The sequence below is a fragment of the Aquarana catesbeiana genome, linkage group LG05 (assembly GCF_042186555.1).
Source record: "Aquarana catesbeiana isolate 2022-GZ linkage group LG05, ASM4218655v1, whole genome shotgun sequence".
Classification (NCBI taxonomy): Eukaryota; Metazoa; Chordata; class Amphibia; order Anura; family Ranidae; genus Aquarana; species Aquarana catesbeiana.
Window position 1 is genome coordinate 38,113,891 of NC_133328.1, and position 15,328 is coordinate 38,129,218.

Consider the following 15,328-nt stretch of genomic DNA (forward strand, 5'->3'; position numbering starts at 1 on the left):
ATGTGATCAGGAGGGCCAATCACAGAGCCCTCCTGCCGATCGGAGATGCGCCGTGTCTGGGTGACACGAGCGCTGCGGGATCGCGCCGCTGCGAGGGCACGCGTGCGCGCGAACCCCCTCCTTCTTAGGGACGTTCCTAAATATCCACTCAGAAGGAGGGAGCGCCCACCCAGCTGTATATGTGCAGTGGCCAGGTGGTAAGTGGTTAAAGTAGAACTAAAAGGCTAAACTTTTTTTCATTTGGAAAGAATAGTTTTTTGTTTGTGTTTTGCCATCTGTGCCTCATTGGGCAAAATTTTCTTTCACTCTTTGTCCCAAAGCCAAAACAGGAAGTGAGTGGAAATCTCTCCAAAGTGGGATCTCTGTTTGTCACCAAGATCACCAGAACTAGTGTCCCCATTGCAAGATTTCCCCTTAATTCCAGTTGAGGACAACCCAAAATTTTTAATTTTAGTTTACTTTCACTTTTGAAAAAATTTGAAAAAACATACCAAATAGAGAGGGTAAATCTGCCTAACGGGGGCACAGACAGCAAATAAAACCCGCTGGCTCTTCTAATCCTTCTCCACTGTATCCAGAATTAAAAAAACAAAAAAACAACAACAAAAAAATGAAAATTTGTGTTCTGTGGGTATAGTGGAGTCTGCAAATGCTACCAAAGTGATGCAGGACCCCTGAAATTCAAGATGCACTACTGCGCAAATCCTAACTGCTAGAGAGAAAGAATGCGAACCTTATTCTGGCAATTTACTTTGTCTACTCCTGTACATTAAAGTGGATGTAAACCCAAACATTTTTTTTTTATGTCATAATGTAGAGTATAAGATTTCCTATCATTTGAGCCCAGTCTTGCCACAAAAAGAGTTAATCCATCTCTGAGCAATCCTCTTTTATTGTTCAGTGAGATAAAACTCGACAAACAGAGAAAAACTTTGTCAAATCCTCCCCCTTGCTGTGAGTGACAGGTGATTTACATCTCGTGCACTAGCCTAAGAGACATGCATTATTTTTTAATTCCCTCCCCCACTCCTTTCTTCAGCAGCTCTGCAAGGTTTGGCTGTTCCACACCTCAGCATGATTTGGCATGCTGAAGTCATGTGGTTACTTTCCTGTCTTTTCACTGGATGTTAGAGATCATAGCAGAAGTTCAGTGTAAGAAATACACAGGAGAAAATGCATATTGACAAGGGGAGTGTAGAGGTGGGCGGGGAGTCTACTGACATCACGACTCCACCCACTGAGCTCCAGACAACAGACCCACCCACAGAATCTGCAGTTTTTCGGGTCTCAAAACAGACAGAAGGGAGACATTTGACAGGTAAAGATACATGCAGGAGGCATGTATATCCTTATAGATAACCCCTATGGCAGGAGTTTAGAAAGGATGACATTGGGTTTACATCCACTTTAAATGAGCCAAGCTTAAAACTCAACCAAACCTTTAAGGCCAAAAATCGACCGAAAAAAGGCGGTTCAGCAGTTTTCTGGAAATTGTCGGCCCGTGTGTACAGCTCTTATATCAAATGAGCATGCTGGAAAACCAGCAGTGGATCGGCATTCTGATCAGTGCTTGCAGCCGATGGCTGCAAGCGTGTGGTGTGTTCTGGCAGAACACAATAGCACAGCAGGAAGGTCACTATACTAACATTGCATATTTAGAACAGTGACCTCCTCCTCCTTTTTCATTCAGCCCATTGGATTGAAAGAAAGAAAAAAAATGTACGGCCCGTACATGCGATCCGAAAATCGTACGAAAAATACCAATTTTGAAGCAAAAGTACAATAATCTGATCGTTAGTACACAGCTTTCAAGAGCCGATAACGACAGTTTATCCGATATGATCCAATTGGGTCAAGCATGAAAACTTTTCTTGCACAATTTCCGTTTAATCAGTACAGTATTCGTCCGAAAATACAATACAAAATACACTACAACACATTACATCACTTCCGAATTTTTATTCTGTCGTAGGAGAATTTTCATATATTTAGGAACCTACTTCATTTCTACTTGCAACTAGCAAGCGGATCGTGTGTACGGGCCATTAAAGCGGTTCTAAAGTCAGAAGGTTTTTTTTTTCTGAATGCATTCAGATAAAAAAAAAAAACCTTCAGTGTGCAGCAGCCCCCCCCCCAATACCTGAGGCCCATCTCAATCCAGCGATGTTGCACGAGAGTATTGGCTGTCCGTGACTCTCCCTTCTCATTGGTTGAGACAGTGAGCCAATGATAAGAGAGGAGGCAGGGCCAAGTCGCAGCTCCATGACTGAATGGACACACAAAGCAGCGGGTGCCCTCATAGCAAGCTGCTTGCTGTGGGGGCACTCGGCAGGAGAGGGGGACAAGATGCTCCAGCCAGGGACCTGAAAAGAGAAGGATCTGGGCTGTTCTGTGCAAAATCTTTGCACAGAACAGGTAAGTATAACATGTTTGTTATTCTTAAAGGGAAAAAAAAAACGAGACTTTAATATCACTTTAAAGCGTGTACCAGGCATTAGATTAAAATGATCTAAAAGTTAAAAGTTAAGATCAATTAAAATGATCTAAAAGTTAAAAGTTAAGATCAATTAAAATGATCTAAAAGCTACGAAAGGTGCTTCAAAACAAATAGGCGTTCAAAGTCTTTGGAAAGCAGCCACAGCCCGAGTAGAAAAGCCTTCCCCCTTCCAATACACTGCAAAGAAGGATCCTCTCTCTCTCTCCGATGAAACCGTTCTCTGCAGAGTTCTGACATGCTCCTTGGTGAGGAAGGGGTACATCTTTTCAATCAGCAAAAATCAAGAGTTTTATTTTAAGTTATAAGTCTGACAAGGGTCCATCACAACAGCATGCTGGCAGGGGACAGGCTTTTTTACTCAGGCTGTGGCTGCTTTGAAAGAAAACAAACTGTAAGACAAAGCACACCTTTTGCTTTAATGAAACCAGAATGTATTTAGCTAATTTAAAGCAGTAGTAAAGGCCATTTTATGACTTGTACCTAAAAGGTAAGCCTATAATAAGGCTTACCAATAGATACCTTGAATGACATCACCAGCGCATAATTCCTGTGCTCTGAATGGACGGCCCACTGGAGCATGGCAACCATTGAGGGCACTCTGCTGCGACTGACTTCCATACACATGTGCGGTAGTGATGTCTTAGCAGTCCAGACATCAAACAGCCAGAGAGCCCAAACCCGGAAGAAGACCGGGGGAAGAAGGAAGCGCCGACAGCAGTGACAACGCACCGCTTGAGGGATCCATTTTATAGGTAAATATGTCATACCGTGCTGGTATAGACCACAGCACATTATGACTTAAAACGCTCACGGGCCAAATTTTTCTTTTTTTTTTTTTTTTTATTTTATTTTACGTAGTAAGAAAAGACCAATCATGATTTTTAAAAATAGTACTTTTCATGTTGATTTATTAAAGCTTTTTACGTGCAATTGATTTGCAGATGAAAAACCTCAGGCTTATTGCAAAAATATTTTACCATTTTATATTGAATTTATGCCAGGTGAAGAGTTTTCTGATCTAAGAGGTCTCGCTGGGCTGATGGATCGGGATATTGTTTGAGATGTAAATTCTAGAACGTCTGTTAATATAATGAGCAGAAAATCTAAGTGGCCTTTTATTGAATTGGCACTGCGGGGATTGGAGCTCTCTTGAAGGCTTTCATCAATAAAGTTGGTTGTGGGCTCTCCTGATTTCTCACTACTCCGAATAAAGCCTGGAAGGATTACATGGTGTCTAACAATAGCTCACCTTCTAACCCCAAATATATAGACAGAGAAAACAGAAGCTCAATAACAGAGGATACTCACCGCTGCCTGTTGTCTCTTTAACTTATCTCTGTACTCCTCAATCTCCTGCAGACTCAAGACTGGTGGAAGCTTCTGAATAGAGGAACACAAGTTTATTAGTCATTTTATTGTTAAAATGGCTAACATTTATGTATTGAAAATTGAACACAATCCAAAAGGACAACAATCAGTAAGCACTGGCCCGCAATTTACTGCAGACCGGTGGGCACTGTAGGCAAAGAACTGTACCCGTATGTCACTGCCTACTTCCGTGTTTGGGGCAGACATGTGCCCATTGCCCGCTGTGATTGCACACAGCGGGAGTCTGTGGCCAAGTCCGAGCCAATGATTCACTAAAGGGACCTGCTGATTAGCTGTGTACAACCACAGCCCAGAGCCCTGTGTTGGTAAACAACACAGAGCTCTGTACAGAGGGAGCGATCTGTCAGTTTCTTATCCCTGAAACAGAGATCCGTAGTAAAAAAGCAGCACACTGTACATACATTACACATAGTTAGGCACACTTTGAAAACCTTGAACACCCTAGATATTAACCCCTTCCCAGCCAGTGTCATTAGTACAGTTAGGCCTCATGCACACGAGACGTTGTTAAAGGCGCGTTCAGAAGTAGGTAGACACTTTTTTCAACTGCCCCTGAACTCATTCAATGTTATCCTATGTGTCCATGTACACAGTCTCGTTTTTTGGCGTTTTTAGGCAGTTGCGTTTAACCTCATTTTTCCAGAAGCAAAAAAATGGGTTCAGACGCAAAAGTTTTCAATGTTTCAGATGCCAAACGCGGCTAAACGCCGGTATCGTGTTTAGCCGCGTTTGCGTTTATAAGTGTTTTTAAAGGAACGCTGTTTTTTGGACCAGAAAACACAGAAATATGATAGTAAACTGTAGCAGAGAATGACATTTTGCGACCCAAATTTGGGGCCCCGTATCTTGGGGCCACTTGGTGCTAGGAATCCCAAATTTGGTGTGTAAAACACAGTGGAACTAGCACAATGTCAGCGCAAAATGTCATTCTCTGCTCTGCAAAATGTTCAATATGGGATACATTTCCCAAAAAAAAAAACACAGAAAGAGAGGCAAATGTATACAACTGCTTTCTCTGCTGCTGTTCACTCTGATCAAAACGGCAGAAATAGTTAAAAATTATCATGCTTTCTGAGCTTAGGGAGGGTCCTTTGTTATGTTAACTAAACACTTCTAGATGCAGACGCAGTTAAACGCGGCATGCAAACGCGGCGAAACGGGCATTTCTAAACGCCGGTTTCGGCTTTTAAAAACATGTGTTCAGCAGAGTTTGCACCGGCGTCTCGTGTGCATGAAGCCTTACAGTGTATAGTATTATCACTGATCACTGTATTAGTGTCAGTGGTGATGTCAGTGGCAGTTCCCTCCAGAGTCAGATTGCCCACCACACTATTGCAGTCCCGTTATAAGTTGTTGATCACTGCCATTAGCACTATAAAAATAGGGAAAAAAAAATTCCAGTATACACACACCATAGTTTGTAGATGCTATAACTTTAAGGCAAACCAATCAATATACACTTATTAGGAATTCAAAATGATGTAGAACACATTTTGGCCAAAATTTATAAAGAAATGTGATTATTTTTTCTATTGGATATGTTTTATTGCAGAAAGTAGAAAAATATTGTTTTTTATTTTTGTTTTTTTAAAGTGTAACTCCACTTTTGTTGAAAAAAATCATTCCCCTCTGAGTGATCTATGTACATTGCAAGGATTATAACAACCTTTGTTGCAGGTTCCTACCTTTTGTTATTCTGAAAAAATCCATGCGTGTTTGTCTGTGCCTCTGTACTAAATGGGTCTTAGACCCCTTTCACACTGCAGGCGTTTTTCAGGCGCTACAGCGCTAAAAATAGTGCCTGCATAGCGCCTGAAAAAAGCGGCTCCATTCACTCCAGTGTGAAAGCCCGAGGGCTTTCACACTGGAGCGGTGCGCTGGCAGGGAGTCACAAAAAGTTCTGTCAGCAGCTTCTTTGGAGCGGTGATGGAGCGGTGAACTCACCGTTCCTTCACCACTGCTCCCCATTGAAATCAATGGGGCAGCGCTGCGATACTGCCGGCACAACGGTTGCGTTTTGCGGGCGTATTTAACAACTTTTCGGCCGCTAGCGGGGGATTAAATCTGCCCCACTAGCGGCCGAATATCGCAGCTAAAACGACGGTAAAGCGGCGCTAAAAATAGCGCCGCTTTACCACTGACGCCCTAGGCGGCTCGGTGTGAAACTGTCTTAGGGAGTGGTTTCATAATTAACTGTCAGGTGTGCAGCTGCAGGGCACTAATGAGGAAATCTGCTGGGACTGTATCTCTTTAGATGTGCTCCCATTGAAAAGTATCTCTCCAAAAATGAAATTTTTGTTGCAGGGGATCTCTAAAATCTGACTTGTACCTTAAACAGACTTCTGGGAAAATTGGTGAGCCAATCACACAAGCAGGAAATTATGTTTATGGGATGTGGTCAGTACACACTCTGTATACAGAACAACTCCATCATGTTGTAAAGCATTGCGCAAACCGTTGGCGCTATATAAATCCTGTATAATAATAATAATAATACTAATAATAATGTAGCCATATTGCAATGCATTCTCAGAAAATTACAGCGGCTGCAGATTGAAAAGGAAAGGTAATTTTTAATAACGTTCAATTACAATATGATTAGTGTCACAATTATATGTGCTAAATTATTTGTTCTTTATTTGCTATTTTTTTTCCCACGAAAGTGGAGTTAGCCTTTAAGTTTTTGGTCTTTTTTGATTTTATAGCAAAGAACAAGAGACCCAGTGGTGTTCAAATACCACCAAAGGAATGCTCTATTTGTGTGTGTGTGTGTGTGTGTGTGAGATACAGTTAGGCCCCTTTCACACTGGGGCGGTTTGCAGGCGTTATTGCGCTAAAAATACCGCCTGCAAACCGCCCCTAAACAGCCTCCGCTGTTTGTTCAGTGTGAAAGCCCGAGGGCTTTCACACTGAAGCGGTGCGCTGGCAGGACGGTAAAAAAAGTCCTGCAAGACTATTGTAGGATCCCTAACCCTGCAATGGACATGAGGACGCAGAGAGACAGACGACCACCGAAGCATGAATGAGCGCCGTCTGCCAGGGGAGCAGAGGATCAGGTAAGCAAAAGTTATTTTACGCTCTCCTAAAATAAACAAGCAATTAACCCTTGCAGTGCGGGCGCAACCCCACTGCAAGGCAGAATTCTCATATTTCCCAGAGTAGGCCTTAATGAGATAGATACCAAGAAATTCTAGTATTTACAAGTAGGTACATTTAAAAATATCTACAAAATCACTTTAATTGGGGATTTTATCTGCCTGGAGCTTGTAACACTGTAAAGGGGGTTTTGTCTGGGACCCTGACGCACATGTCCTTGTGGAATACACAGAGCTGAGCAGCAGTCACACATGTACAATATATCATCAGTCTACTAACCTCGAGCTCATATTGGACTATATCTAGCGAGTCACTGGAGAAGTAGACTTCTTCGATGCTGTTGATGATCTCCTGTTCAGCTTCAGGATCAATGGCCTGTTCACGAAATTCCCGCTGCTCCTCCTTTAAAAGAAACAAATAGAGAAGTTGTGCGAATTCTTATACAGATGCAGAAATGTATAATACATAACAGTCTGGAAAACTTGATTTAGTACTGATAATGAAAGAGCAACTGGTGAGCTGCATCTGACAGAAACCAATCCCTGCTCCGCCCTTCCTCTGCATCTTACAGAAACGGATCTCTGCTTCGCCCTTCCTCTGCATCTCACAGAAACAGATCCCTGCTCCGCCCTTCCTCTACATCTCACAGAAACAGATCCCTGCTCCGCCCTTCCTCTACATCTCACAGAAACAGATCTCTGCTTCGCCCTTCCTCTGCATCTTACAGAAACAGATCTCTGCTTCGCCCTTCCTCTGCATCTTACAGAAACAGATCCCTGCTCTGCCCTTCCTCTGCATCCCACAGAAACAGATCCCTGCTCCGCCCTTCCTCTGCATCCCACAGAAACAGATCCCTGCTCCGCCCTTCCTCTGCATCCCACAGAAACAGATCCCTGCTCCGCCCTTCCTCTACATCTCACAGAAACAGATCTCTGCTTCGCCCTTCCTCTGCATCTTACAGAAACAGATCCCTGCTCCGCCCTTCCTCTGCATCTTACAGAAACAGATCCCTGCTCCGCCCTTCCTCTGCATCCCACAGAAACAGATCCCTGCTCCGCCCTTCCTCTGCATCCCACAGAAACAGATCTCTGCTTCGCCCTTCCTCTGCATCTTACAGAAACAGATCCCTGCTCCGCCCTTCCTCTACATCTCACAGAAACAGATCTCTGCTTCGCCCTTCCTCTGCATCTTACAGAAACAGATCCCTGCTCTGCCCTTCCTCTGCATCCCACAGAAACAGATCTCTGCTCCGCCCTTCCTCTGCATCTTACAGAAACAGATCCCTGCTCCGCCCTTCCTCTGCATCTTACAGAAACAGATCTCTGCTCCGCTCTTCCTCTGCATCCCACAGAAACAGATCCCTGCTCCGCCCTTCCTCTGCATCCCACAGAAACAGATCCCTGCTCCGCCCTTCCTCTGCATCTTACAGAAACAGATCCCTGCTCCACCCTTCCTCTGCATCTTACAGAAACAGATCCCTGCTCCGCCCTTCCTCTGCATCCCACAGAAACAGATCTCTGCTCCGCCCTTCCTCTGCATCTTACAGAAACAGATCTCTGCTCCGCCCTTCCTCTGCATCCCACAGAAACAGATCTCTGCTCCGCCCTTCCTCTGCATCTTACAGAAACAGATCTCTGCTCCACCCTTCCTCTGCATCTTACAGAAACAGATCCCTGCTCCACCCTTCCTCTGCATCTTACAGAAACAGATCCCTGCTCCGCCCTTCCTCTGCATCCCACAGAAACAGATCTCTGCTCCGCCCTTCCTCTGCATCTTACAGAAACAGATCTCTGCTCCGCCCTTCCTCTGCATCCCACAGAAACAGATCCCTGCTCCGCCCTTCCTCTACATCTCACAGAAACAGATCCCTGCTCCGCCCTTCCTCTACATCTCACAGAAACAGATCTCTGCTTCGCCCTTCCTCTGCATCTTACAGAAACAGATCTCTGCTTCGCCCTTCCTCTGCATCTTACAGAAACAGATCCCTGCTCTGCCCTTCCTCTGCATCCCACAGAAACAGATCCCTGCTCCGCCCTTCCTCTGCATCCCACAGAAACAGATCCCTGCTCCGCCCTTCCTCTGCATCCCACAGAAACAGATCCCTGCTCCGCCCTTCCTCTACATCTCACAGAAACAGATCTCTGCTTCGCCCTTCCTCTGCATCTTACAGAAACAGATCCCTGCTCCGCCCTTCCTCTGCATCTTACAGAAACAGATCCCTGCTCCGCCCTTCCTCTGCATCCCACAGAAACAGATCCCTGCTCCGCCCTTCCTCTGCATCCCACAGAAACAGATCTCTGCTTCGCCCTTCCTCTGCATCTTACAGAAACAGATCCCTGCTCCGCCCTTCCTCTACATCTCACAGAAACAGATCTCTGCTTCGCCCTTCCTCTGCATCTTACAGAAACAGATCCCTGCTCTGCCCTTCCTCTGCATCCCACAGAAACAGATCTCTGCTCCGCCCTTCCTCTGCATCTTACAGAAACAGATCCCTGCTCCGCCCTTCCTCTGCATCTTACAGAAACAGATCTCTGCTCCGCTCTTCCTCTGCATCCCACAGAAACAGATCCCTGCTCCGCCCTTCCTCTGCATCCCACAGAAACAGATCCCTGCTCCGCCCTTCCTCTGCATCTTACAGAAACAGATCCCTGCTCCACCCTTCCTCTGCATCTTACAGAAACAGATCCCTGCTCCGCCCTTCCTCTGCATCCCACAGAAACAGATCTCTGCTCCGCCCTTCCTCTGCATCTTACAGAAACAGATCTCTGCTCCGCCCTTCCTCTGCATCCCACAGAAACAGATCCCTGCTCCACCCTTCCTCTGCATCTTACAGAAACAGATCCCTGCTCCGCCCTTCCTCTGCATCCCACAGAAACAGATCTCTGCTCCGCCCTTCCTCTGCATCTTACAGAAACAGATCCCTGCTCCGCCCTTCCTCTGCATCCCACAGAAACAGATCTCTGCTCCGCTCTTCCTCTGCATCCCACAGAAACAGATCTCTGCTCCGCCCTTTCTCTGCATCCCACAGAAACAGATGTTGAAACAATAGGCTTCAACATAAGGTGGGCTTGGGATGCTGAGGATGCGTCCGGAGCCCATCCAGATGTGTTGCAACAGCGAATTCCTCCTCCCAGTCAATCGAGATGCGGGTCCGATACCGATTGGCCAAAAGGACAGGCGATCACATTGGATGCCTAGGAGGAGGGGAGGAGACGCACGGGGAAGCGAGGAGGAGAAGAAGAGCTGCCCGGTTCCCGCGGATGCCTGATCCCGGCCGACGCTCCTCGGATGCCCCCCACCTAGATGGGGTAAGTGCCGGTGGACCGACCGGTGGAGAGTGGGGGGGGGTTTGGTTGTTTGCCGCCCCCGCCCCCCCCAAAACCAAAAACACCAGCCCCCATTGGGTTACCTCATCCCCAACCTGCCAAAGATCTGGCAACTGGAGGAAGCTGGGGAGAAGATGTTCACGCCAAAAAGGGAGCTTGTGGCTTTTAATTTTGCATAGAGTGAAGAACCCTTGTCAGTTTTTATTGCCGTTCGTACCCCCAATTAGGGAGATACATCCTCTTTATTTGTCCCTTTTTTTCCATTATCACTGAAAATAAAAGCAAAAGAAAGAAAAGAAAATCCAATATTTTGGGTTGTCTACAGAACAGTAAGGGAGGGGAAATCTTCCAATGGGGACACTAGTTCTATTGACAACCAGGGATTCCCTCACTTAGGAAGTGACAGGAAATCTTCCCAGTGGGACACAGAAAAAAACCTTGCAAACATAATCTCATATAGTGCAGCGCTACTAAATCAAATCCATTATACAGTTGTGCTCATAAGTTTACATACCCTGGCAGAATTTATGATTTCTTGCCCATTTTCCAGAGAATATGAACAACACAAAAACGTTTCTTTCACTCATGGTTATATTGGCTGAAGCCATTTATTATCAATCAACTGTGTTTACTCTTTTCAAATTATAATCACAACAGAAACTACCCACATGACCCTGATCAAAAGTTTACATACCCCAGCTCTTAATACCGTGTATTGCCCCCTTAAACATCAATGACAGCTTGAAGTCTTTTGTGGTATTTGTGGATGAGGCTCTTTATCTTCTCAGATGGTAAAGCTGCCCATTCCTCTTGGCAAAAAGCCTCCAGTTCCTGTAAATTCTTGGGCTGTCTTGCATGAACTTCACGTTTGAGATCTCCCCAGAGTGGCTCAATGATATTGAGGTCAGGAGACTGAGATGGCCTCTCCAGAACCTTCACTTTATTCTGCTGTAACCAATGACAGGTCGACTTGGCCTTGTGTTTTGGATCATTGTCATGTTGGAATGTCCAAGTACGTCCCATGCGCAGCTTCCTGGCTGATTAATGCAAAAATGTTCCTCCAGTATTTTTTGATAACATACTGCATTCACCTTGCCATCAATTTTGACCAAATTTCCTGTGCCTTTGTAGCTCACACATCCCCAAAACATTAGCGATCCACCTCCGTGTTTCACAGTAGGAATGGTGTACCTTTCATCATAGGCCTTGTTGACTCCTCTCCAAATATAGCGTTTATGGTTGTGGCCAAAAAGCTCAATTTTGGTCTCATTACTCCAAATGACTTTGTGCCAGAAGGTTTGAAGCTCATCTCTGTACTGTTTGGTGTATTGTAAGCGGTATACTTTGTGGCATTTGCGTAGTAATGGCTTTCTTCTGGCGACTCGACCATGCAGCCCATCTTTCTTCAAGTGCCTCCTTATTATGCATCTTGAAACAACCACACCACATGTTTTCAGAGAGTCATGTATTTCACCTGAAGTTATTTGTAGGTTATTCTTTGCATCACAAACAATTTTCCTGGCAGTTGTGGCTGAAATTTTAGTTGGTCTACTTGACCGTGGTTTGTTTTCAACAGAACCCCTCATTTTCCATTTCTGGATTAGAGTTGGAACATGCTGATTGGCATTCTCAATTCCTTGTATACAGGGCTTTTTTTCACAAACAATACGTGCTGGAACTTAAACACGGCCCCACAAAACCCCTCCCCCTACACACACCCTCCAAATCATATCAAATAGTGGGTGTGTTCAGTCAAATTTCATGAAAACAGTAGGAAGGTCTTAAAGGGGCATTAAATACCAGGATTGTATTACATACAGAGTGCAGAGCTGTCACTTGTAAACAGAGAAACCAGACTTCTGTGTTTACAAGTGATTGTGGTGAGCAGGCACCAAAGGGTCTGAGCCAGAGGTGGTGGAACTGAGTTCCACCAAGTTCCCCCTGAAAAAAAGCCCTGCTTGTATAACTTTTTATATCCCTTTCCTGTTTTGTGCAGTTCAACTACCTTTTCCCGCAGATCCTTTGACAATTTTTACTTTCCCCATGACTCAGACACAGAAATGTCAGTGCAGCACTGGATGAAAGATGCAAGGGTCTGTCAGGAGTCCAGAAACTCATTGACCTTTTATACACACACACTAATTACAAGCAAACAGATCACAGGTGAGGATGGTTACCTTTAATAGCCATTTAAACCCGTTAGTGTTAACTTGTATGCATGTTATCAGGCCAAAATCACCAGGGTATGTAAACTTTTGATCAAGGTCATTTGGGTAGTTTCTGTTGTCATTATGATTTAAAAAGAGTAAATACAGTTGATTGATAATAAAATAAAAATGAAAAACCCACTCACCTCAAGGATGAGTTCAATGGACTCAGATTATGATCTCTCCTGTGATATACTCTCCACAACGGTCTCCTCTCTGCACTCCCGGGATTCAGCTCAGTATCACATCTCTTAACTCAGCGGGTCACATGTAATCACACACACTACATAGAGTGCTCTCAGTTTAACAAATTTATTGAAATTGCCCCATAAAAGTAACACTTACAAGATAACCACTTTAAAATCGCATGTACATAGAAAATTATGTCCTACGTCCGCTCGCTCATCACTCCACTCGTGAGCAATATTATAGTAGGATGTTAGGATTTGAGAATATAATGGTATAACGTAAGGGTAATATTTACTATGGTTGGGTATTTTGTACCTTATGGGAGTATTATAAATTATAATTGATTTAGTTAAGGTTATTGTGGATCTTATAATGTGTGAAATGACATGGGGATATTGTGGACGCATCTGGATGGGGTCAGATGTGCCTAGTGCGAGATCAAGGATCCTTGATAGGTATAGACACATCATATTCATTGTTATAGAAATATATTTATGTATTTTATATTTATAGTAGATTATGTATGTATAGATTGTATCTGGGTGGCGACTGCGGCAGTAGTAGAGTTTATTTGCTTTAAGCCCATTTTTTTTACAGAAAACTAAGGGGCGAGGGGGTATTTGCTTTATTTGGCATTAAGGCTAGCTTTCCACTATTGGGACCCCAAAGTCGTGTGATTTACAGTGCGACTTTGCAATGCAATGTCATGCGACCGGTGAGAACCATGCGAGAACAAGTCGCACCAAAGTCAGAACAAAGTAGTGGAAAAGAGTAAAAACAGAGCAACAGGGTGGGACTTTATATGAGGCACGAGGCATGTAGAGCCAAGCGCCTCCATCCCCGATAATTGAAAAAAGAAGAAAGGTGGTACTTTATATGAGGCATGCATCCCAGGAGATAACACGCTAACAATGGATATGGCAGGTACCTAAAATAATGGAAATATTATTCCATTATTTTAGGTACCTGCCATATCCATTGTTAGCGTGTTATCTCCTGGGATGCATGCCTCATATAAAGTACCACCTTTCTTCTTTTCTCAAAGTAGTGCAAAAACCTTTTTCGGAGTCTCTGCGAATTGAGTCACACCAATTAGAACGGTGATCATTGAAATATGTGAACATCCCTTGCAAATAGCAATACAGCATGACAAATCCTCTTTATGGAGAGATCTGGAGTCTATAAGACCTGCCGCTTCTAAAAAAGTGAACTAGTGGGGCAAATTCTCCACTCGGACCACTCTAGTCTTGTAGAGAATCACTGGCTGAAACAAACAATACCGGGGTTATGGCATATTGCCGCAGCCATAACCCCAGTATTCCACTTCCCGACAAGGACGTCAATTGTCTATGGCCTGGTCGGCAAGTGGTTCTAAAGTCTGAAAAAAAAAAAAACCACAATAACTTTTACTCTCACAACCTTTTGCTCCCTACTGATTTGGCAAACTCCTTTTCCACTAACATCAGGATCACTGCGTTCCTCAATGTCAGATGAACGAGAACTTAAAAACTACAGTAAATACCGTTATTCTTGTGTCATTCGGTCCGTTTCAAAAGAGAAATTTTATACCACACATCTTCAGTTGCTTAGATACTGACTAAATTATGATGTAAAAATCCCAAAGAGAATCGCGGTGCGGAGAAGCCGCAACTGGAAGACGCCAGTGACTCATACCAATCCTTAACACTTCCAGAGGCAGGAGGATGCTTAATTGAGCGCAAGGAGTTGTAAAAGAGGTTTTGAAAGTGAGTCTCGCTGGCTTGATTGCAATCTTACTTCATTGTCACCAACTAATAGAGCAGCGAGGAAGACCGACATCTCCCAATGAAATGACACACAGCTGACACAGTATAGGAATACACAATAAGCTTGAGGACCAACTCCTCCTCAAAGTGCAACTCAAAGCAACAAGAAATGTGGTCATCAGGTAGCCAGCTACACACGTTGTTCTGGATAAAGCTGAACATGAAATACATATACTGTATGGGAGATGCCAAAAGAACTGCAACTCATTCTGCACAAAACTGTAATATCTTCCGCAATGTTTTCAATCAGATTGTTTTGGCAGCCTTTGAGATGTGAGTATACAACCCAATATCTTCTGTGACAGAGATCATTCCCATCTCTCTGAATAATGATACTCTACAGATCTCTCCCACAGCTTTTCCTTCGTTTTTTCCATTCTTTGCTTTTCCTTCATCTGAACATGTTCAAATTCTAGAGGGGTACTTACCAGGGGTAGAAATTTAACATATAATTATGAACTACATAGTCATAACTATTCTATTTTGCCTGCAAAAACACTTTAACCACCTACCGCCCAATTCTTACATTCCTCTCCTACATGTAAAAGAACATTTTTTTGCCAGAAAGAGTTGGGAGTATGAAATTGTCCAAAATGTCTTGGTATGCTGACGCCATGAGAGTTCCCTTCACTGGAAACTAAAGGGCCAAGCCCAACCCCTGAAAAACGACCCCACACCATAATCTCCCCTCCACCAAATGATTTAGACCAGTGCACAAAGCGAGGTCGATTAACCACTTAAGGACCAGCCTCGTTTTGGATTTTAGGTGTTTACATGTTTAAAACAGGTTTTTCTGCTAGAAAATTACTTAGAACCCCC

General features: G+C 44.1%; 1 protein-coding gene across 1 annotated transcript in view; it reads right to left on the reverse strand.

The window, feature by feature from the left end:
- VPS50 (VPS50 subunit of EARP/GARPII complex) overlaps positions 1-15,328 on the reverse strand; it is a 390,966-nt gene that overhangs the window by 310,391 nt on the left and 65,247 nt on the right. Inside the window, exons 3-4 of the mRNA XM_073629604.1 lie at positions 7,262-7,384; positions 3,806-3,877 (exon numbers count right to left, since the gene is read on the reverse strand). Of these exons, the coding sequence (XP_073485705.1) occupies positions 3,806-3,877; positions 7,262-7,384 (195 nt within the window). The remainder of the gene's footprint in view (positions 1-3,805; positions 3,878-7,261; positions 7,385-15,328) is intronic.